The sequence below is a fragment of the Pelodiscus sinensis genome, chromosome 13, assembly GCF_049634645.1.
Source record: "Pelodiscus sinensis isolate JC-2024 chromosome 13, ASM4963464v1, whole genome shotgun sequence".
NCBI classification, from domain to species: Eukaryota; Metazoa; Chordata; order Testudines; family Trionychidae; genus Pelodiscus; species Pelodiscus sinensis.
In genome coordinates, this window is record NC_134723.1 from 34,257,515 (window position 1) to 34,282,153 (window position 24,639).

General features: G+C 41.9%; 1 protein-coding gene across 4 annotated transcripts; it reads left to right on the plus strand.

Annotated features, from left to right (window-relative positions):
- Positions 1-1,968: 1,968 nt before the first annotated feature.
- LOC102456928 (A-kinase anchor protein 17B) lies at positions 1,969-22,811 on the plus strand. 4 transcript variants are annotated; one of them, XM_075941011.1, is made up of 6 exons: positions 1,969-2,089; positions 10,312-10,460; positions 11,622-12,402; positions 14,236-14,366; positions 16,020-16,257; positions 17,691-22,811. In XM_075941011.1, the coding sequence occupies exons 3-6, from the start codon at positions 11,635-11,637 to the stop codon at positions 19,242-19,244; spliced, it is 2,691 nt and encodes an 896-aa protein (XP_075797126.1). In that variant the 5' UTR covers positions 1,969-2,089; positions 10,312-10,460; positions 11,622-11,634; the 3' UTR covers positions 19,245-22,811. The 4 variants fall into 4 exon arrangements, with proteins under 4 accessions (XP_075797126.1, XP_006115485.1, XP_006115484.1 ...); XM_006115423.4 differs by lacking the exon at positions 1,969-2,089 and adding an exon at positions 2,108-2,751; XM_006115422.4 differs by lacking the exon at positions 1,969-2,089 and adding an exon at positions 2,108-2,694.
- The last annotated feature ends 1,828 nt before the right edge of the window (positions 22,812-24,639 follow it).

Sequence of the window (24,639 nt, forward strand, 5' to 3'; positions counted from 1 at the left end):
ACATTGACGGGCATGAATACGAAGATTAAGGCAAAACTACACAACACACAGGCCTCATTTAAGTCAGTTCTGCTGATATTAATAAAAAGCAATATTTACCCGATTTCCACCCATAAGATAGCACTTTTAATGACCAATGACAGTCCAGGAATTTAATTACTAAAATGCATATCAACAGGAGACTATTATATTGACTACTTTTTTGCTTTAGCTCCCCCCGCGGGCTGCGTGTTGAGCCCTGCATAAACCCAAACTGCACTGCAGGCCGCAAAAAAACCAGCTGCATGTTGAGCAGCCCTGCTTAATATGATAGTAATTCTAAGCATACATACATTACATTACATCTTCAGAACAAGTAGTTCCAGGTCCCAGATCCACAGCCTCTCAGGATCGAAGCCTTTCCCACCCGTGGCCTTGTCCTTCCCCCAATCTCCTAGTTTAGACTTCATCCCAGATTTTTAATGGCATTTAAGCACCTAAAGATGGAGATAAGACATCACATGGGAGTTTCAAGTGTGCCCAGAGGCCGAACTCACTGAAAGCAACAGAAGTTATGTGCCAAGGTTCTTTTGAAAATTCTACTAGTTGTCTATCTATATCTTTAAGAACCCAAATGTTTTTAAAAATCTGGTCCCTATGCTTCTTCCTCTTTCTTTGCTGCCATTTCCCTAACCTTCCATAGAAGGCTTAGGCCTTATATGCATGCACAAGTTGCACCTCTTTAACTTTCATTGATTTTAAACCACTTTTGTTAAACTGGTACAAACCCCTGTGTAGACACTCATTTTAATTTCACAGTTGTTTATTGGGTTTTAACCTAAGTGATTTAAGCTAAACTGAAAGAAGACTGGATCTACACAGAAGTAGGTGTGTCTACCGGATTTTCTGCACTCATTTAACTCAACAGATTGAAAACCACATCTTAATTTAAACTAGCATGACTTTCTCATGTAGAATCTCATCTTTTGCATTCATCCATTTTTAAGAGTGGAAGAATTGTCAAACTGCGTCAGCTCCAATGTTCATTTAGTCTAGTGCCCAATACTATCCACTTCACAGGAAAGAGCAAGAACCCTGAACTAAGGAGCTATAAAATAATCTGACCCCCCACATTAGGTCTCATTGTGATCTCTAGTAGTCATCTATTGGCTTAGCCAGTGTTTGTCATGGGCCACATTTCTTGGTCAAGGTCCGGGCTCCAGAGAAAATAAAAAGATGTTGGGATCCGTTCAAAAGTGCAGGACGATTGAAATTTGTCCTGAGCCCCCTGTGCACCATCCCACACCTATAGGCTACATCTACACTGGCACCCTTTTCTGGAAATGCTTAAAACAGAACAGTTTTCTGTTATAAGTATTTCCGGAAAAAGTGTCCACATTGGCAGGATGCGTTTCCAGAAAAGCCCTTTTTCTGGAAAAACGTCCGTGGCCAATGTAGATGCACTTTTCCGGAAAAAAGCCCCAATCGTCATTTTCGCGATTGAGGCTTTTTTCCAGAAAAGACTACTGTGCTGTCTACACTGGCCCTTTTCCAGAACAGTTTTCCGGAAAAAGGACTTTTGCCCAAGCGGGAGCAGCATAGTTTTTCCGGAAAAGCAGCTGATTTCTTACAGTAAATCGTCAGTGCTTTTCCGGAAATTCAAGGGGCCAGTGTAGACAGCTCGCAGCTTATTCCGGAAAAGCAGCCGATTTTCCGGAATAAGTGGCCCAGTGTAGACACAGCCATAATGTCTTACTAGTGCTGTCCTATCGCCCCCCCCCCCAAAACCCTGCCCCCCCGGGGTGCCACGGGACCTCTACGACATTTCAAAGCCACACGGAGTCCTGTGGCACCTCTAAGACATTTCAGTGACTTTCACCCCGGTTGGCGGTAGCGGCCCCCCCACGAGGCCACAGGCAGTTCGCCAGTGTCGTCGTCCCCTCCCCCCCCCCCGCGTTAGTGGCGGGAGTGGGGGGGGGGGGCGGGCACGAGCACGACGGCGAGATCCCCGCTCGGCGGGCGGCCCCGCCCCAGGGTGTGTGTGTGGGGGGGCGAACCGGAAGTGCATGTGGCCGATGGGATGGGGGCAGGCGGAGCGGCGGCCTGAGGGGTAAGCGCGGCCGTGTCGGGAGCAGCGGGCGGCCGCTTCCTGGCGGAGGCGAGCGCGGCTGGGCCCGGCCGCCATAGCGGCGAGCGCTGGGCACGGCGGGGGGGGGCAGGTGCCGTCGGCGCCGGGGGCTGCCCCTGTCGGCGAAAGGGGCAACTGGTGGGAGGGGTCGGGGAAGAAACGGCCGGGAGCGGGACACGTTTCCCGCCCGGGTTCCCGAGCGGGGCGGGGAGCCTGCCGGACGCAGGCGCCTGGGTTACCTCAGGCCACGGTGCCGCCGCAAGCCGCCTCTGGCTGCTACCGCTGCCAGGTCCTTCAAACCACAGCCAGCCGGGGGGGGGGACAGGCCAGCAACGCCCCCCGCCTAGAGCAGTGGAAGTGAAAACTCCCGGGGTTACCGGGCTCCCGCTGACTCGGGGAACCTGCCCCCACTCGAGACGGAGTAATAGCAGGGCCGTCAGCGGCTGGGAAAGGATCCCGTGCTGCACGACTTCCAGTGGTAGACTGGTCGCGGAGTATCTCCCTCCCTTGCCTTGGGGCCGCCAGCTCTGGTGAGGAGCTCTGGATTTGCATTTGCCTCCAGAAACGGAAAGACCCGACAAAGGAGGGTAGGTGTCCAGTGGTGAAAGCAGAGGCACTTCCCTCTATTGCCAGCTGTTCTTCCTGTGGGTACCTCTCTGATTCTTGTTTGCCCATGTTTTGTGTGAAAAATAGAAGGGAATGTTTGTGAAATGACCTAGTGTGATGGTGTTGGGTGTGAAAACCACAATTACTCACAGACCCAGCTGTTTCACTAATTTGCATCAACCCCGACCTGTAGACACCAGCTATGAGGGAAGAAGGTGGTTCAGTCTCCCTTAACTGTTCTGTCCCTGAACTGTCTGCTGAGTCTGCCTGTTGAAGCTGTTTATGGTGTTTGTTGTGGACAATTGTTTAATACCTGATAACTGATGACTGAATTCATTTCCATATACTGCCAGCAGTCAGGAATCTGACTTCTATTTAAGCTGGATTTGAACAGTTCTGTTGGATCAAGGTATTATATGTATCTTGTGTTAATTCCAGTTAATGGGATCTATTTTTTCTCCTGCCCAAAAATGTTCAACATTAAGCACCCTGAGTGGTGTGATCTCCAACTGGTTTATGCCCAAAATCACTTTTGGAATTTAAGGACAACCCAGGAATTACCGTGCTCCTTTCTTGAAGCCCTGCCCCGCTCACCCCATCCCCTCCTCTCTCTGTCGCTTACTCTACCCCACCCTCACTGAATTTAACCAGGCTGGGGCAAGTGGTCAGCATTTGGGCGGTGATGTTTGTCAGAGGCTGGAGAAGGATGGCGGGAAACAAATCGCTGATCATTGTCTTCAGTTCACCCTCTCTGGGGCACCTGGTACTGGCCACTGTCGGCAGACAGGCTACTGGGCTAGATGGACCTTTGGTCTGACCCAGTACGGACGTTTTTATGTTCTTATGATGTGGGATCTGGGCTGGGTCTGAGGGATTTGCAATGTGGGAGGAGGCTCCGGGCTGAGCCTGGGACTGCGGGTTAGAGTGTAGGAGGGAGATGACCAGCGTAAGGGCTGGGAGAGAGTTTGAGTGTAGGAGGGGTCTCCAGACTGGAGCAAAGTGCAGGGATGCTGGCTCTGAAAGGGTGCTTAGGGCTAGGGCAGGGAATTGTGATGTAGCAAGGGAGATGGGGTGCAGAAGGGGGTATGGAGTGCTGGCTACAGGAGGAAGCAGGAGTTGGGAAGTCACCTTCCACTGGGCAGCACTTATTGGGGATGGCCACTGGTTAGCAGTACAGTGAGACTAAGGCAGGCTCCCTCCGGGTGTGTCTAGACTACATGCCTCCGTCGACGGAGGCATGTAGATTAGCCAGATCGGAAGAGGGAAATGAAGCCGCGATTAAAATAATCGCGGCTTCATTTAAATTTAAATGGCTGCCCCGATCTGCCGATCAGCTGTTTGTCGGCAGATCGGGGCAGTCTGGACGCGATGCGCCGACAAAGAAGCCTTTCTTGATCGACACAGGTATGCCTCGTGAAACCAGGTTTACCTGTGTCGATCAAGAAAGGCTTCTTTGTCGGCGCATCGCGTCCAGACTGCCCCGATCTGCCGACAAACAGCTGATCGGCAGATCGGGGCAGCCATTTAAATTTAAATGAAGCCGCGATTATTTTAATCGCGGCTTCATTTCCCTCTTCCGATCTGGCTAATCTACATGCCTCCGTCGACGGAGGCATGTAGTCTAGACACACCCTCCCTGTATTGGTCCCATGCTGTTCCTGTAAGGGGCCAACACACTCCTATGATCCATGGGGGAAGGGGGAACATGGCCACATACACTACTCCTGGCACTGTTCCTGCAGCTCCCATTAGCCCAGGGGGAGCAATAATTTTAGAAGGGAGGCCACATCACAAATTTTTGAAGTGGTCTCTGGCCAGCCCAGAAGGGATGGGAGCAGGGCAAGAGATTTTGCGTGCTCCCCCAGATCCTGATTGGCCTGGGAGTGGGGGGAGCATGTGAATTCTTTGCCCCCTATGCCCAGAGAGATTGCAGGAGGAGATTTTGTGTGCTGCCCTAGCCCACAGCCACTTTCCCGCTCCCCCATCCCATGGCCAATCGGGGCTGGGGGAGCATGCAAAATCTCTTGCCCCAGCTCCTATCCTATAAGGGGTACACAGTGCTTAGAGTGAACTGCCAGCTGTTCAAAACAGTTGGTGGTTTACTTTATGCACCATGTACCCTGGGGGGGAAGGGGAGAAGAGACTTCATGCACTCCCAGGTCTCGATTGTTCTGGGGGTATGGTAGTGCAAAGTGACTGCGGGCTGGATCAAACCGCTTGGGACAGATTGGCCAACGGAGGCTTTCTTGCCCACCACTGCATTATCCACAGTTCCCCGTTGCCAGCAAATGGTAGCTGTGGGTGGTATTTACAGGCAAGAGCCACGCACCAAGACCCCTTTCTCCTTCAAATTGTGCTGTTGGAGGAGAAAGTTATTTAGATTTGTGCCACGTCTGCCACTTACTAAATGTAGTTTTCTTTAGTACTCATCTCCATAGTATCTAAACAATATCTAAAAACATTATATAAAAAAACCCAATGCCATTACCTGGGAGTCCATATGCACCAGCCAACAAGGTGCATGTTAGGTATACAGTATATAAAAAAAGAAAGTTCAAGTCATAATCTTTGAGACCCTATTTTTGCCACTTCTTGTGGTAAACTGGCTCTTCCCCATTCCTCTTCAGGTTTGCACTTTTTAGCAGCTTTCTTTGTGAAGTGCTCCAGAATTGGTATTTCTCTCCAGTCGTCTCTCACAAGAGGCTAGAAGGCTCTTTCCTGAATGGATATACCACAATGATCTTGCTTCACAATAAGCTGAAATTCTAACAGTCTTATTAAGAATACTGAGATAAATCAAACTAAAACAAAGGAAACACCACACAATTTTTGCCATGTACAGAGCTAGATATGTTAACCTCAGTAGGTACAATTCATACTGCTACATTGAAATATGCTATAGCTTACATTTCTAGGCTGTGCATCCTTTCCCTTCTTGTTACAGTGTGGTAGTGGCTGGGCTGGAACCCACAAGCCCTTTTTCTGTGTTTTCACTTCAAAGCCTCTGTCTCCAGACAACTCTGGGAGTGGGGCTGGTTCTCAGCCCTGCCCCTTTTGGGGGTGAAACTGGCTTGTAACCACATACCAAAATTCATTGTGCCCCCCTCCCCAGTAAAAATTATTGCCCATCCCCTGGATTAGACTAATCAAAGGTGAGAGCCAGATATGCAAAACCCTCATTTTGTGTAGTGTTAGAAACAGCATACACAATACCACCACGGTCCTACTTAGCACTTTTCATCAAAGCATCTTACAAAGGTGGGCAAGTATCATTCTCCCTGTATTCCCTCCCTTACAGATGAGGCAACTTGTCTAAAAGCCACCCAGCAGCAGAACTGGGAGTAGAACTCAGGAAATCGGGGATGCAGTTCAATGCACTGTTCTCTAGGTCAGTGGTGCTCAACCTGGGGAAAATTTTTAAGCAAAGAAAACCGAAAACAAACAAAACCACCAAGTCAGGAACATTTTGTTGGCCAGCCCGGATCAAAACGCTGCGACCCCCCCAAGAAGACCGCCATGGGTTGCGCATCACTGCTCTAGGCCACCCTTCCCTTCCTGCAATAGCAATTTATATTTTGTATTGGTGCAGGCAGGGGCCCTGACAGAAGAGCCAGGCTTATTTGTCCATTGTTGGTATATTTGGATAATTATCAAAAAATATAATTTTTCTATAAAATAAAACAATATGCAAACTAAGCTTAATACACTAAAGAAGCTGGATACACATAAGTTCTCATTCTAGATTTGGTTCCAATTTCAACACAGACTGGACACTTTTCCAGTCTGGGAACAGTCTTTCCTCCTGTTCAGCTGTAGGTGTTTCTAGTAGTTGTCTTGGGTGAGGTCCCAGAGGAGAACTGATGTCCTAGATTACTTTACTCCCTGCCCTCAAACAGGATTTACATAAATTGGGAGACCTTTGTTTCAGTTTAACACCCTCCCAGCTTCGCATGGAAAAGTACAGAGTTTAAGATGAATTCACTATCACATGATATGATGTCCATACTTCATGGGTTGTCCCAGATGTCAGCAGGAAGGCTAAGCTTCATAATCTCTTGCTAATGGGCCATCACAGCCCTGAAGTGTAATCAATGGAACTGACCCCAAAGCAGCAAATATACAATTAGATACTCAGTTCAATATTCCTAACTGGATCTTCAAAAATGATACATGCATACAAAGGGGATAATTTCGAAGACTGAAACGCTGCAGGCTCCATGCTGTGCTTTCGCTTTGAAATGTACAAGAGCCCTAGTGGGGACTCTTGTACATTTCAAAGGTGGAACGCTGCTGCTGCACCCCCTCCCCCATAGAGCTGGAGATGGGCTTTTCAGCCAGCTCCTCCCAGCACCTCCTCCTCTCCCTCCTGCTTGCTGCCTCTTTCTGATACAGGAAGCAAAGGCGGGAAGCGATTAGACGCTTACATCCCTACTTGTACAACCATATCAGTAATCACTCCTAGTGAAAATGTAGCTTATATCTTCAGAAATGTTTTTTAATACTATGACTTATAGCAATTCAGTGAATGAAATAAAGTGTACTGACAAAGCCATTTTTGTGCTGGTATAGAAATGTCATGGAAAATCACACCTCTAATTGACGTTGCTATGTTAGAAGATTCTAAAGTGTAGGCATAGCCTTACTTTTTTGAGGTTTTATTGATCGTAACATTGCACTCTGTGGAAAAATAACAGACTGTGCCAAGCCAAGATGTAGCAAACCAACAGAAGATAGTAGTTTATCTCAATGAACATTGGACCAATAGAGCACTGAACAGCATCAACAGTGTTTGCTTATTGTGTAGTTGTGGTTTATGTGCTAAATATCTTGTCTCTTCTAACAAGGATGGGATTTACCATTACTTGTATAATCTACCAAAACTATATACACTTTTAATTTCAGAGATGAATTCCAATGTAGTCAGCTTTACCTGACAAAACTGTAGTTAGTTATAGTCTTCATAGTTCTTCAGTAGGAGCAATATAGTGCTCTAGCTCTCTCTGCTCCAACGGCTGCTTCATGAGAATACTGATCTTTTTACTTGCAAGATCAGGCTCTAACGTTAACTTCTTCTCTTAAGAAAGCATGCAAGAGCTGTTTCTTGTTGGTACTCTGATTTGCTAGGCCATTTCTTGCACTGAAGTCCACATTCTCTTCAAAATATGTAACTAACTGGAGACACAGAGCATTCCAGGAATAATGGTGTATGGAAGTGCTCTGCTACTACTCCCTGTTGGGTGTTTTGAATATTGTTTAAACTGTGCAGTTTCTTGAGCCCCTCTGTGTGTCTGTCTTTCTCTTGATTTGAATTGTATCTCTGGTCATATAATGACTGAAAAAATTGTTTTCGAACTGCAGCAGGACCTGCTTACTTGCATATGTGATCAGCTGCTGGCACTTATTGTAAGGGGTAGCGACAAGGTGGTGGTTTTTACTTGCTTTCCTATTTTCTTTCCCTCTTCCTTGCATGTGTGGGTTGTGGAATCTCAGAAGTGACATAGTTAACTAAGATCTTACAAAGTATAAGTCAGTCAGAATTTGTTAAATTCCAGTACAGAGCAGGAAGGCAGTTTTGGGAGCCTTAAGGAAGGAACACTTCCTACTGTATAGAAAAATGGAGGGCCTGGACAGTTGTTATAGGGTCTTGCTAATTGCTGCTTGACAGCTCCTTCTCATGGTTCATCTAGGACAACAGTTCCCAACTGCTGGTCCGTGGCCCGGTCTGCAAACCGTGGCCTGTGGTGGCTCTGGGGGCCAGGGCTGGGGTACACTGCCCACCGCCTCCCCTCTTGCCATGGCTATTGGGAGAGGTGTGTTCTGCCTCACCTCTCAGCCAACCAGCACCGGGGCAGGATCAGGGTCTCCATCCGGACACAGAAGAGCAGTTCTCTGTGTGGTGGGAAGGTTGCTCGGAGCCCTCATGGCAGCCTTAGAGCAGCTGCGACATGGGCAGCAGCACTCGGTGGCTGGGAGGCAGGGCAGGCACTGGGGGCTTCGGTGGCAGGGCTAGTACTGGGGGTGGGGCTAAAATTTGAGACTGGGTCTGGCATTGGAAGGGGCTCTGAGGGGGTTGGGCACAGTGGGGCTCTGGAAACAAGAAGCTGGCACTGTGGGGTTTGGTGGTGGGAGCTCTAAGAAGTGGGGGGCGGGCATTAATGGGAATGGATGACACTTTCATAACACATGTATGGTTTCTTCATTTTTTCTACATTTACGGTTATGTCTTGAAACATCATTCCTCAAAGTCCAATCCAACTTTTCCTGTTTGTATTAACCGCATTCTGAGATTCAAAGTTAATATTTTATCAACAGTGACTCCAGTCATCAGTGCAGGTTACTAATTATTTCTGTATGAATCTCTTCGCTCCAGTCTTTTTCTTGAGGTCCGCTTTTGCATTGCTTCACGCTCGTTCTTCCCAGTTCTCTAAGATTGTGTGGTTTATCTGGTAAATTTGGTTGGATTGAGATCTAGAGCTTGACTAACAGCATTTTTTTCTAGTCATAGATAGGTTCTATCAATAATACATTTCCTTTGAAATTAGGCATAGCCTGTAAAAATCCATCGGAGTAAAAATGTCCAGTTTCCAGAATACTTTTATGAATTCAATTAGGACAACATATTTTGTGCTGTTAATATTTATATCTGGATTCATCCACACAGATATTATATATTCATACAAGCTGAACTGCGAGCATTTACATGACATAGACTTTCCTTGTGTGACTAGATTGTAGCCTTATGTGTATATATAAATTATTACAGTGTATACCTAATGGTTCAGGTTTTAGATATTTCTTCTCAGTCATTAATCAGCCATGCATTTCACTGGTAGTATTCCTTAGCCAATAATATAAGGTTTTTGTGTTAAGAAGGAGCATTGTGATATATGTAATTAGGGAAACAATATATTTTCCTTGCTTCCTGCTTTAGGATGTGTATAGTTGTCAAGAGATAATTGGCATTTCCCATTTTATTTTTAAGATAATTATAGATTTTAAAAACATTTAAGCTGACTTAGCAATTGGTGTCACCAGGAATAAATTAACCTATTTTGTTTCCTCTGTGAGAAGAGAAGATCCAATTAGATAAGGAAGGAACTGAAGACAAACTGATCTGTGCAAACTTATCAGAATCCTGGCCTTGATGGCATCTTGGTGGAGTTCCATGAAGGTTATAAGAACAGTTAAAAACTAGTTGGTTATATACATTTATGAATCAGCAGTGAAGGATAATTTATTAGCACGGAGTGTAAGAACTCCTCTTACATCACTGATTCCGATGATTGCAAGGACACTGAATGATGAATGACTTCCCTAAAAAAGATTGCAAAATACTAGCTAAGGTTCCTGCCAACATATTTTAGTTAAATCTGGTAAAACTTGTCCATTGGAAACAAGGCCATTTAAGAACAGGCTATCGAGCAATTGTGTCAGATTGCTTGTAGATGTCATTAATTTACATATGCTCATAATATATAGACCAAATTATTATTTAGTAATTTACTAAGCCTCGTAAAGTAAGGAAGGCATTTTCGTTTAATTGGCAAAGAATATTGATGTTAGGAATGTATTTAACTTTTTTTTTTTTTTGGTTACAGTTTTTAACTCCTTCCTGTGCAGTTTGTACACAGATGTGGGAGAATGTGTTCCAGTGGTTTTAGCTTGACACACTGATCTCTCTTGAGGCTATGAGAGACATGTTGCAGTAGAATGTTGACTCTTGCTTTTATATTAGATTGACTAGCAGGTGAGGCACGTTGTTGACCTGGCAAAGCCTTTTTGCATAAATTACACTTATGTTTAATTTCTTGAACTTTCCTATATGTAGTAGAATTTTTTATTAATGTGCTTGCAAAAGGCAAGTAAAAAACAGTTTTAAATTTGGAGGATTTGAACTTCGGACACTGTTCATTTTATTGAATAATTTCATACATTGTAAATTGGAATCAGAAACTCGTAAAGCTTCTATTACTCTTTCCATAACTAATTTGAATTATTTTGTGATTTGTAACAGTAAAAATTTTCTTTGCACTAAAATGACAGTTGTATAGGCAACTTGATTTTAATTTTGTTAGAAAATATTTTTATGAACTCTAATCATAATAGTCATGTCTTTTTTAGGATGAAAAAAGCATATTTCACCCAGAGTATTATGGTGTAAAAAATAGTATATTCAGCTAATTTAAGTGGCGGGATTGTTTATGCAAAATTTGGTATCTGTAGGTAATCACAAAATATGACTTTATTTTGCACAAACAAACAAATTCTTCAAAATGTATAAAAGATGATGGAAAATCTGGAGTTAGCAGCTCTAGATTTAAATATCCTGGGCTTCATTTGCATCTTGCCGGGTGCCGCCATTTTTAAATCCCCCTTAGTGCGGACTCCATGCCCGTGGCTACACGCGGCACAGAGTAGGTAGTTCGAATTAGGCTCTCTAATTCGAACTACCATTACTCCTCGTGGAACGAGGTGTACTGGTAGTTCGAATCAGAGAGCTTAATTCGAACTACCTACTCCATGCCGCATGTAGCCGCGGGCATGGACTCCGCACTAAGGGGGATTTAAAAATGGCGGTGCCCGGCAAGATGCAAATGAAGCCCGGGATATTTAAATCCCGGGCTTCATTTGCAACTTTGAATGCCTACATTAGCCACCCTAGTTCGAACTAGGGTGGCAGTGTAGACATACCCATACATCTTATCTTACTAAGTATATTTACTCAAACACAATTTAGTTGCATTATAAACTAGTATACATTTACAGTATAATTTTTCTTAATAACTTCATTTGAATGTTAAATGAAATTATTTCACGAGAGAATGACTAAATTTTGCACTAGAGAATATTTTTACACTTTTTACTCCATGTCTTTTAGCTTAACATGGTTTTAATTATTTTTCTAAAGGGTATTGGACACAATGACAATCACTGTAGTGTATGATAACTCTGAAGCTATGGAGCTCTGTGCTTCTCAGAAACTGTATCTTAAACCAGTAGCAAAACTGACTATCAATGTGATGTTTCCAGAACATACAGAAGCTACCCAGTCTTTCTCTAAGTGGGAAGTGATGGACAAGCTGAAGAACATGATTTGTCCAGACCAATTTACTACTGTTAGGGTTTCAAAGAGCACTAAGGATTTCATTCGATTTGAGGGAGAGGCAGAAACTAAAAGGTTGATCCTCACACTTAAGGAAAAACTACATGGAAAGGTAATAAAACTAAATGGTTTTAAAGATGACTTGAAGGTGATGGCCACCGAGGCACATGCTGACTTTCCAACTCCACAAGAGTGGGCATCTTACATGAACAAAAGAGAATTTATGAGTGAAGATCTTACTGAGCAAACCACTGATATTCCTGATTGCATCTATTTTGAAGGGTTGCCATGCAAATGGTTTGCACTAAAGGGCTCAAATAGTGAAAAGCCGAGTGAAGATGTTTTAAGAGTCGTGTTCGAAAGATTTGGAAAGATCAAGAATGTAGATATCCCTATGCTTGACCCTTATAGAGAAGAAATGGTAGGAGGAAATTTAAATAACTTCCATTTTGGAGGCTTACAGACATTTGAAGCTTTTGTCCAGTACCAAGACTACACGGCTTTTGTGAAAGCTATGGAGTCACTTAGGGGAATGAAGCTGATGTTTAAAGGGGATGATGGAAAAGCTCTGGCATGTAACATGAAGGTAAGCATCACCGGCTATATCTTTTGATACTGCCAATGCTGTATTTGCCAAAATACACTACCATAAAGACTTCCATAACAACCCTTTTATTAGTCAAATATCATAAAAGGTACAGCAGAAAAGTATAAAATTCCTTGGCCCAACCAAGGCTTATTTGCTGAGACTGCTGTGAAGGTCATTCTTGCTATTTCAAAATCTTTTTTAAAAGACAAATTGTGAACTTTTTGCTAGCCAGTATGAATATTTAAGTCTCAGTGGATACTTGAAGTAGGAATTTAGGCATGGAGTGCTGCTTTTTGGGAAAGGGGAGTAGATTGATGACTCTTGTAGCTATACATCTTCATAGTTCTCCACTTAGCAAATAAAGTTGTGACTTTTTGGTGGTCCATCCTCACTAAGTCAAGGCTTACAGGTGAGCCAGCCACAAGGCTAAGTCTTCAGAAGCAGCATCCTCTTTGATTTGTTTCCATAAAGATTTTGGTTTGTATGGATTAGCAGCTTGGCTGTTGACTTCTCGATTCTGATTTTAAGCCTTTAGTATGACAGACCTGGAAAAAATCTTTGCCTGTTTATTTTCTGAAACCTTTTTCTTCTTTGGTAAAATAAAAGTGAAAAGTTATCAGGTTTTATAACTCATTTGGATGGGCACTGGGGCTGAGAGGGAGACCTGTAGGAGCTGAAGACATTGGTTTCTGCATGGATAAACTCGAAGCAAAAAAAATATTCATAGTGACTTTTGAATTTGTATTATTAGCATTATATATCTTTGCTCCTCTTGGCACTGTGCTTTATTAAGATGGATATAGAGAACAAAGTTAGAGGACAGATTTGTTTGGAGCATACCCAGAGTTCAGGAGGAACTGGCGGGAGCCGGACCGCCAACGCTCAAACGGCGCGAAAAGCCACGAGCCGCACTTCGTGCATGCGCGGTCCGGCGTACTACGGCTAGAAAAGATCTCTGATCTGCAGCGCCGGGACGAGCCCGACACCTACAGTGGAGCACCCATGGGACACTGCTTGAAGAAGAATGGAAATCTGCATGCCTGCAAAAGCTCATAGCTGCTTAGCAGTGTTAATCTTTATTAGTGCATTGTTGAAGACCACTTTAGGTACTACAACTGATCTAACTTTTACTTTTAAGAAGATGTAAATGATCTATTATTCTTGAATGTGTACCATCTATTAGACAATGGTTTAGAAATCATGCCCCAAATGACATTCCCACCTTGCATAAAGTACTGTATGCTTGGATTTTTTTTAATGTGCCCACAACATCACATTGAGTTAAACAGTTCTCAGCAGACAGCCTCCCCTGCTGTACCAACCAGCCAACTATAATGCACTGATTGTTGGTAGTCAAGCAAATGTTTGACCAAGAAGAAGAGGTTTACAGTGTGCACTGGAAATAAGTAAACTCAGGTGATCTGTCAGAGGGAGAGAATTCCGAAGCTAGTAACTTTCCACTGTAAATGCCTTGCCGCCAATCCCTGAAATTGACCATATACAGGCTGTCAAATATTTATTGTCACAATTTATGAGTCCCTAATAGTACAGGGTAAAGTGACATTTATGAGTAATGCTTATAGTAGTATTAGAGAACAGGAGATAGCTATCAGTGTGAATTCTGCAAGTCATATTCCAGTCTGCGTGGCTAAAAAGTAGCAGAAAGAAACAGTTATGTTTTAAATATAATTGTATAGAAATAGATAAGAGGCTTTGTAAATTGTAAAGACTTTTGTTTTGTTTTGTATAAATAAGATGGATTGACAAGTATGTGGTCTGTTATAATTTGTGAACAATCCTACCTTCTGATACTGTTTTTTTCTGGAACAGGTGACTTTTGATAAAACCAAACATTTCAGCAAAGGAGCTGTCAAAAAGAGAAGGCTGGAAAGCCAAAAGCTGCAAGAACTAGAGCAAGAAAGAAAAAGGGAAAAAGAGAGAGAGGAAGAGGAAGCTGCAAGGTGAGAAATTTGTTTTCAGTGAGTTTTCTACTTTCTTTAAATTTACTCATGTATCTTGCTCCCAACAAAACCTCAAGAGAGGAACACTCAATACTCCTAAACCTAGATGATGATAAAGGTAGAATACAAATTGACACAAGCAAGAGGACTCAAACTGAAAGTTGAATGTTCTCTAATTCATATGGTGTAATAAACCAACAAAAAAGCACAGTAGGTCAAACTACATAGGTGTCACATATAGAGGACTAGATTAAGAGAGGTGTAGTAGACATACACAGTGCATAGAAAAGGGGATTGTGATTGAAGACATGGTATTGAGCTATCTAGACACTCACCGACCCTCTCACTTAAAAACACTGTGTGTTCTTGCTGCTCCCTCCCTTGTATCTCTCCTCTTACAGATCCATGGTTTGTTTTTCTTTGTCACTCTAGTAATCTGTCAAACTCCATTTAAAAGTTTGTTTTAAACCTAAAGAGTCTTTTCTGAAGTGGAATGGGAGATCAGTAAATAGCTGAGATAAAATTAGCCTAGGAAAGTGGCAAATCATCCTTCTGGACATGTTTCCAGTGGCTCAATATATGGTTACCAAAATGTATTGACTGCTCCAAGTTTAAAGGTAAAAGCTTAGATCAGTTGTATTTCCCAAAGTGGTCCTTAACAGATCACTAACAATGTGTGCTGCTTTTGGAAAGGACAGCAAAACAGCATAGTTGAACAGTTTTGACAGAGAGAGTAACCTACTGTCAGTTTGGATATGTGCTTAATCATAGAATCCTAGAAATGTAGGGCTGGAAAGGACCTGAGGAAACCTTAGAAAACCTGGTGGCTTAAGATCTTGTTTGTAGTAGTGTTTCATGGTTGCTGTAACGCAACGAAGTAGTGATCTGCAGCCTAACTGTGTCCTGAAGTAAAATTAATACAGTATAGAACATGTGACAGGATTCCACATGTCTCTGTGTTGGTTGGAGAGTCCCAGTTCATCAGTGCATCCCACCTCATTGCTATTATCTTGAAGGCAGTGTTGTCAGATGTATCTGAACAACTATCACACTGAACTAAAGTTGTTATAGGGAGTGGAAATTATTCCATGAATATACACATTAATGTAAAAACGATAATTGAAATGCTAAATCTAGCTACTCTAATGCTCTCTCTAAATCTATCACCAAACTTAATACCCATATTACTTGAATTTTTCTTTAAAACATTTAATTTTTATATATTGACTTCCCGGAGAGTTTTACGTGCATAAGGAATGCAGGATTAGGTTCAAAACTTTGTGAATCTTAGTTATTGATGTTACCAGAAAATAAAGAAAAAAGGGGCTGATCATTCTCTAGCCATGACCTTGAAGAGACAATAACGTGAACAACTTCTGTGCTCTTTAGAGAGAGACAGATTATTATTAGAAGAGTCGTGAGATTTCAAGAGAAACTCAAAATCTCCACATCTATTGGATATATGTTGGTTGTATTCCTTTGACTTTAAAACATGCTACCTTAGCCACAAGGATTTCTTGATCATAACAGCGAATAGATTCCTAGCAATGAGTCACTTGCTGTTAGCACACTAAAAATCTGACTTGTCACCCACCAGGGGTTAACATGTAAAATGAGTGTCCTCTAAATTGTCACATATTAATAATTACCTAGAAAAAGACGTGATGATGAAAAAAATGCTCGAGAAAGAAAAAGGAAGGCTAAGCTCAAGAGGAAAGAACACAGGCAGATAGATCGGGATGAGAAACGCCCAAGAAAGCAGCAGAAGGTAACAACTGACGAAGAGCAGTGGCCAGAGAATATGCCTGAATGGGAAGAGAGGAAATATCTACTAGCTCAGAGAAGAGTGGAGTCTATAAGGCTGCTTACAGTGCTGTTAAACCGAGTAAAAGTAAGAATATTTTTAAAAAATATTCTATTTTAAAGGATGTTTAGAGCTTGAAAAATTTACCAGGCAGTTGATGGCTAGAGGTCGATGAGAAGGTTGACCTGGAGTTGGAAAAATGCTATCAAGGCCCGATAGCAAATCCCTAATCTAGTCCTTCTTTGCATGTGCCCCTAAGGGAAAAATGTATTAGGGTTCTGTCCCAGTTTAAGGCTTCATCTTTTGTATTAGTCTCTGTCCAGTAGGTGTCTGATAGATCAGAATGAGCTGCCAGGTTCTCATTATTACCATGTTGATAACAAGAAAGGGTGGAAGGTTGCATATGTATCTATATTTCGATTATAATCCTGCCCCAGGATCCTGTGAGACAGTCTCTGCTATTTTTGGGCCTCCTTGTCCCATAAATAGTTCCAGTTAGGACTTTTGCTGCTCAGAGCTTCCCCAACTGCAGAGTAAAATTGACATGAATCCTGTCATTTTCACTGCTGCCCACAGAATACAGCATATCCAAAGTGAGGTTAACACACCTTTTGTCAGTTTCACTCTGCTAATGCTTTAGGAAAATCAGAGCAGAAGAAGCAGTACTGGAGGTGTTTGTCTACATGCTCACTACATTGATTTGCATTTGAAGGATTACCTTCTTAATTATGTGGTTAGAAACTTTTTAAAATGAAAGTTTAAATATTGCAGTAATTAACATGGGCTCCATCACTTGTCAGGGAAAGCTCGCTTCCAGCCACTATCAAGTGGATTTTTTTCAACCCCTGATGTTTCTTACAGTATTTAGGAACCCCCCATCAACAAGCACCAGCCAAAGGCTACAGCAGCCAATCTGTGTGAGTTAGTGCTCTTTAAAACTAACTGGCAACAGACCATGTTAAATTCTGCAGAAGGTGGGGATATCTTAAACAAAGCATTTTTAAAGGTTGAGGAACTACACAGAAAACATTTGGAGAGAAATGTGGGGCCTCTTAATCTCTTAGTTTCACCACCTGTAAAGTTTAATATTTAATGCTGTTACAAAATAGTATAATTTAAAGCCGTTTATTAATTCTTACGAAAGATATTCAGTTTACAAAAGTGCGGTACTTTAGAATTAGCAAAGTCAGTGCAATGTTACAGTTAAAGTGGGTGAATAAAATGATGTTTGTAGCGGATGCAAATCAGGTAAAAGCATCAAAGTTAGCTTAATAATATAGCCAATGGCTTTTATTGAAAGGGAAAATATTCTAGTTAATTAAGGACCCAGTCCTGTTACCTGTGAAAGCTGCAGAACCTTGTATGATTTTTGGTCTGAATTAGAAACAATAGGGCAAATTCTGCCCATAGTTATACCTGGACAGTGACTTGTGAATTAGCTCACAATTAGGTATAGTTTCTCTGCACAGATTTTGTCTGTTGCATTCACACTGTAATTTTCTCTTTGATTTTGTTCAAAGGAATTTGCACAGTTCAGCAACCAAAATGTGGAGCCCTTGCTGTACCCTGAAGATGTAAGAAAGGATTGTTTTCCTGAGCCAGAGTTACGAAATGCACAGACAGACCAGAGAGAATCCCATTATCTTCTACACACACAACTGAAAAATAAGAAAAAGATTAGGAGTCAGTTCTTCCAAACAGGCATTACCTGTTTTAATGCGGAAGAGGTACCAACTAATCTACCTGCATCACCTTGTCATCTTGTGAAAACCGTCTTAAATGACCCAATTGCAACAGCAAGCACTGGTAAATTAACTGGCAGGGATGAATACGGTTCCTCTGGCTGTGGGTCCTTACAGATTACAGTTACTCAAGACTCCAAGGTCATACAGTCCCTTGAGAGAGAGGACTGTCCTCCTTTGAATACAGTACACTCTGGAAAAGTGTCTAGTACAGGTTACTGCAGAAAGCAAAAGATTTATGAAACTGACGAGTTTATACATTATTTATTAAATTATTATCAAACTCCAAGATATGCACGTGTCTGCCTAAAGCCAAAAAGCAGCATTAGCAAGTCTTGGTGGCAGAGAATAGTGTCTGATAACGGGAGTGGCTTTCAGATCAATTTGAAGAACACATATGGGCAACACTTAACAGAAGTGAGTTTTTCACAAAGCCCTGACAAAGGAAATTGTAGCGGGGATGATAATTTTAGTTGGGAGATCACAATTCGGAATTCTGAGACTACAGAGAATGCGTCAAAAAACAAGGCCTATGCTGGAGAGTTTACAAAAAAGTTCCAAGTACAGTGGAATGACTCACTTGATATTGCAACTTTACCTTATGCTGAATTTAGTAATTCTTTTGGAGGCACCAATACTTGTCATGATACAGAATCCAAACAAGACAATAACATAAGTGAAGTTGTTCCACCATACAAATCCTCAGGCGCTGCATACAAATTAAAGGATTTATTGGAAGAAATCAGTAGTGATTCTGAGTATTTTAGTGAGGCACTTAACAGCTCAGCAAAGAGAACAGAAAGAAAATATAAAGGTATTTACTGTGAGGGCAATAAAGCATGTTCCCTTCCAAGAGAGATGGGGAAAAAATTCCTTGTCTGTGTTAAAAATGTACCTCAAAATGATCCAGAAAATGAATCTAAAAAACATAGCTTCTGTTCAAATTCTACCCATAGTGGTCTGACAAAGCGGTATAGACATAAGCTTAAAAAATCGCACAAAAGGTGCAATAGTAAATTAAGACATGAAGGGCGAAAAAGTGAGTGGAAATCCAATGAAGAGGCAAGAAATACCCACAAAAAGAAGAAAAAGAGAAAAAAGCCCTCCCCTAACATTTTACATGATGAACATAGCTTCTCTGAAACAGATAGCTGGAGACAGTTGGAGTCTCTAAAAAAGATACAAAGAAAATGTAGCAAAATGTTCCACCATAAGATGAAATTCAGAACACTTAATGTAATGGCAGCAGCATCAAAAGATGCCATCCCTGCTAATGTCTCTCTGCTTCAGGGATCTCACCAAAGGGCAGGTGAGGTAGAGGAAGTGAAATAGAACCAAGGTGACATGCCTCAATTTGATCAGTTTAAGGAGTGTGTGCAAAAGTATGATTACTGACACAATCGCTCTGGCAGTCAAGCTCACCTAACTACTGAAAGTCATTTAGAAGGAGGCGACGCTGATACCCAAAAGGCTTGACAGTCATTTCGTTCAGCAACACTTTTTGGGGTAGGATTGGACTGCAGCACCATGCCTAGTCTCTGCAAGGTGCCTGTTTGCATTTTGGCAGCTGTGAGAGAATGCTGTATCTACATCCCTGCTCAGGAGCTCTTCCTCTTTATGCACATAAGCAGCCAGGTTAAGGAATAGAGAAGAAGTGACCTGTAGATAATACCTTTTGTCTGGGTGCAGCTTATCTTAGTGGTAGAAGCCACTATGATTCTTATTTATCCTGGATCTGGGAAACCTAAGAAATCCTGCTGCTGAAAAGGAGCAAGAAGAGGCTTTCCATGACTTGGACTAAAGTTTAAATTAATGAAAGGGCAGAGTGAGGGACCAATCAGCTCCCATCCTCCTCTGACTTGCCGATGGATGAGCGCCTCTGGAGGAGAAAGGGGCCATCCTGCATTTCCTCAGCATCTGCTTCGCCCTGACTTCTGGGGCTGTCCCAATCACTGCTGTCAAGTTTTCCACCTGTTGAGCTGGGTGCGTTGCCGTCTTCTCTTGACAGGAAAAGATGTCCAAAGAATGATGTAAAAGCTGCAAAGTAGTATCTCTGTCCACTTAACGGGATGGTAATGTATCTATCTCGAATACATGCACAATAGCAAATATATGCCTATCCTCTTATGCTTGTTTAAGATTTATTGGGGATAAATTGTGCATGATCATCAGATCATGACATTTTGGAAGGAAAAGATGTACAATTCTGAAGATAAGTAAAATAATGTGATGGGTAAAACTACAGTTCTCCAGACATACTACTGTGGAAAATGTAACTGGGAAAGTGCACAGTGTATAGTTCAGATGGGGATGAAAGCACTTTTGAACTGATTGAGGCCCTATAAAATTGGCATTCTGACCTCCCAATAGGAATAACGTAATTCTCCCCTTTGACTCTTGATTCAGACTACTGTGTTTTACCTATGTGGTAGGTACATGGCTGCATCACTTCAGCATCTTTTTTCTGGGAAAATCTCCTTCAAATAATTTTTTTCTCCTTATCTTCAGGAGATAAAAGGAAATTAATGTCAAGGAAAGAGATGGATGGAAATATTTGAAGATATCGTGTGTTTCCTGTTAAAATTAGACAAATCCATAGTCTAATGCTGTCTATAGAGCAGAACACAAAAGACAATTCTGAGTAGTTGCTAGCTAATGGCAGTGGGGTCTGTAAACTGCTCATGAAAGCCCCACAAAAGTCTTATTTGGCTCTGAGGAGTGAATTGTAAGTCAGGTCTTCAGTTATTGTAGGCAGTCTAAAATAGTCTTATTGTATTTAGATGCCTTTAATACATGCTGGAGTGCTAGGACAGTGAAACAATCCAGCTAGTGCAGGCTACAAAAATAGAATTTGAATGGATTTGGCACTGATATGAAAAAAGACCAAAAAGTTACCCATGTGCATGACACACAAGCTCTTGTGAACCAGTTGCTGAGAGTTTTGATGCTTAATGGGTTGAAGCCTTTAGTGGTACCCAGCTAAGTCCAGGGCAAGGAGCCATAAAACATTTGCATTTTGATATCTAGTAATTATTATAGAATTGTGAATTGATTGTGTTCAAAACCACTTAAAGATAGAATAAATCTTTAACTATACATTCAAAGTGCCTCCTTAGTCATATTGTTAAGATGATAGGATGGCAAAAGGGCGGGGTAAGGCAACCTTGAAGTTCAGTTGTCAGAAAAAAGATGAAAACTTGCACAATGTGAATTTCTAAATTTGAGAAAACATACATTTTAGTCTCTGAGCAGCTACATTGGGGAAGTTCCTCAGCATTCAGTTAAAATTCTAGGAATGAGCCAGATAACTTGACATTTTCTTGGTCTGATCTAATTCATTACACTGCCACTAGATTTAGCACATCTGAGATGTTGAGTGAGGATATTCCAAACACAGCTCTTGACATTGAACAAGGAAAGGGGATGATTTCAGCATGCTGACCATCAGTATGACAAGTTACCTTGAATATAGGGTGAAAATTGCCTGCAGAATTTAAGATTGGCCTTTCTAGAGGTTGAAGCAGTGAGACAGCTACTTAGTTTAAGGTAGCATACAGATAATTCCCAGAGAAGACTTCGGTTTCAAAATGTTGCTAACTTTTATAAATCTCTTGCTGCATGGAGACAGTGTGAAAATGCAGACTAGAAACTTGGACTGATATTTACATGTATTCAGTTATTTCTGTTTAGAAGATAGCTACAGCTACTCTTGGATAAAGTCTCTTGTGAAGATGTGGATGGAAGTGGAACAGACACTGGTCTGAATTTAGACCACCATACTTACTGTTTCATGTTTCATTTTAGTATGCTTTATTTATTACATGTCAAATATTAAATTAATGTGATATCGTTGCCTTCATTACATAGCATATCATTCATGTTTGTAACCTCTGCTCAAATAAAGTAGAAGTAGAAGTTGAGAAGTATGTTGAGTGCCTTTTTCAGGTTCACAGTAATCAATGACAAATTGCTACTCAAAGTACTGTTATATATGACACCTTTTGTTTGAATACAACTTCTTGCTGAGAATATTGTCTGTATACTTTGGAAGACTTATGCCCCTGTCTCTCTTGTTGTTTTATATAGTTGTAATGAAGATCAACTATTGCAATTGTTTACCATGTAAATATCTTTGTTCTACTGTAGTGGCATAAGTGTTTTTCCTCTATGCAATATTTACAGCAACAAAAAGCAAACTTCCCCCCACTGATCTTGCAATGGCTATTTATGGACTTGTGCATATTGCATTATATACTTCGCACACTTACAGGTAAGGAAGTGACTTTATCTAGAATTGGAACTATATATTTCTTTAAGTGTAACTTTCTGATGGTTTTACACCATCCTGTCATATTTAAAAGCAAATAAATATACTGATTCTATACTTGCTTCTTGCACCACCTAGATTCATTTATAAGCAAGCAAATCCTGAATTTAAAATTTTAAGTTTATATAATAAAACACAAAGTGGATAAAATGTAATATGTGCACTTTAAAATGAAAAATGGCAATTTGATTTGATTTAGTTCATCATAGCAAGATCTGAAATAATTTCAGACATTTCAGCAGACTTTTTCCTAAGTAGTTTATGAATTGAACTGTTTAGATTCCTACCCCCGTGTCTTTTTTATTATTAAATTATCTTACCTTTCTTCCCAGACATGCATTACCTGAGCCCCTGTAGTTTCATATTTTGGACTATTTAGCATGATTTGTGTTTCATGGGTCAATATTCATTTACATGGCTTTTGTAAATTAACTACAAATTTTCTAAGAATTTGTTTTTAAATTTCAGAAAAAAAGTTTGATGTTTTCTGGTTAAACATGCATATTGATGTTGCTCAGGAATAAGATGTAATGTCTTAATTATAAAAGTTAAATAAATATATTTTTATTTTATGTAAATTTCTTAAATGTTAATATATAATATTAAACTATGAAAAGTAATATCCTGGTGGCTAATGATCAGGCATGCACTACAGCTGCTCCCCTAATTCCAGATAAGGCTGTTAGTTATTTATATAGCATGGGTGCCTATCATCTATGAGGACCCCAATCTGCTAAGTGCTATATTAACTGAACACAAAGAGAGTACTGTCCCCAAATTGCTTACAAACTCAATAAGGTATTTGCATGAAGTGGTTAGAATACTTGTTATCCTGTTATAAAATGGATGTTGGGGGTTTGCCACTCCCATCGTAGTTAGGTGGAGTTTCCACTGTTCAACACTTCCCTAAGAATGATGTGTTTGCATAATTACTGGAATAGCTATGGTACTTATCCACCAAAGATTTACATATGTTTAAATTTACATGCTGTGAGAAGTCACACTGTCGGTCTACTCAAGAGTGAAATGTCAAGCACAGGTATAAGTCTTTTATGTATAGCTGCCTAAAATTGTGATAGCTAGGTCATAACCCAGTTTAAGGCTAATACCTTTTACACAGTACCTGTCTAATGGATTGTGCCTCAGGTAGGGATGTAATAGTATAGTCAATTAACTGATAAGCAAAAGCTTATAGGTTAATGCTATGGACTTCATGCATTCCCCCCCCCCCCCCCAAAAAAAATTTTTTTTAGCAGACTGGCTAGCAGCCCAGTTTGCACCGGGTCTGGGACCTACCCTCACTGTGGATCTGCATTTAAAGTGTATTAGGAGCTAGGCAGGCAGGCAGCCTGGTTCAGTTCCTGCTCATGCTGGGTCTGGGAGCTCAGACCCCACCCCTGGGCAGGGACTACTGCCACCCCGTTTTGCTGCCTCTGTATCAGAAGCAGCAGCGCGAGGTGACAGGCTGCCAATCTGCTAGGGGAATTGGTTTTTAAACTGGTTCCCCTTGTAGACCAGCTGCCTGCCTGCTGATAGGCACCAGAACAGGGTGGCAGGGGGCCTCTCCAGGAGTGGGGCTGGAGCACACTGCCTGCCGACCTCACTCCTGGGGACTACAGAATAGTCAACTAACCGATAAGAATTTGAGTTTGATTAATCGACTATTCAAGTAACAGATATTTAACATCCCTAGCCTTGGGTATATTTAAGGTCAAATTCTGAAGGGGTGAAGGCAATGGAGACTAGATCTGGGGTCGGCAACCTTTACAAACTACATCAAAATTTGGAATAAGTGGTCCACAAAGAGCCATGTAAGAATGCCCGTTTGCAGGACTGAAAATATACAACTTAATATTGATTAATAATAGCATAAATGAAACATACTCAGACTTTATTTAATGGAACTTCTGCTGCATCTTTTCACACATTTCTTTGAAGTTTACATCATAACTGGTGAAATCCAGCTTCATGCACGCATTCAAGCTGTCTTCTATCAATCTTATGGCAGGGAGCTGGGGATGTGGGGGTGCAGATGTCTGGGTTAGGCTGTATGAGGGGCTCAGGGCAGGGCGTTGGAGTGCATGGGATGTGCAGGAGGCACAGTAGGGCGCTGGGGGTGGGAAGTAGACTATTGGGGGGGGGAGAGCTGGGGCCAGATTACTTTACCTGGCCAGGTCTGGGCTGCCGTGCCATGCAGCAGTGGCTGGACAAGGGGCTGGGCCAGGCCAGGATCACCGCAGCCAGAGTGTGGCCTCCTCTCCTACCTGTGCTGCTGTCAGGTGAGGCCAGGGACAGGATGCTGCCCGATTGCAGCCTTGTTGGCCTTGGCTCCGGCACATGGAGCAAGTCACCCACCATGCGGCCTGCCCACCTCAGGAGCAGTTGGGCCCTAGGAGCAGT

Coding starts and splice junctions, on each gene's coding strand:
- LOC102456928 (XM_075941011.1), top strand. CDS start 11,635: ATGACAATCACTGTAGTGTATGATAACTCTGAAGCTATGGAGCTCTGT. Junction 12,403..14,235: donor CTCTGGCATGTAACATGAAG/GTAAGCATCACC, acceptor TTTCTGGAACAG/GTGACTTTTGATAAAACCAA. Junction 16,258..17,690: donor TGCTGTTAAACCGAGTAAAA/GTAAGAATATTT, acceptor TTTTGTTCAAAG/GAATTTGCACAGTTCAGCAA.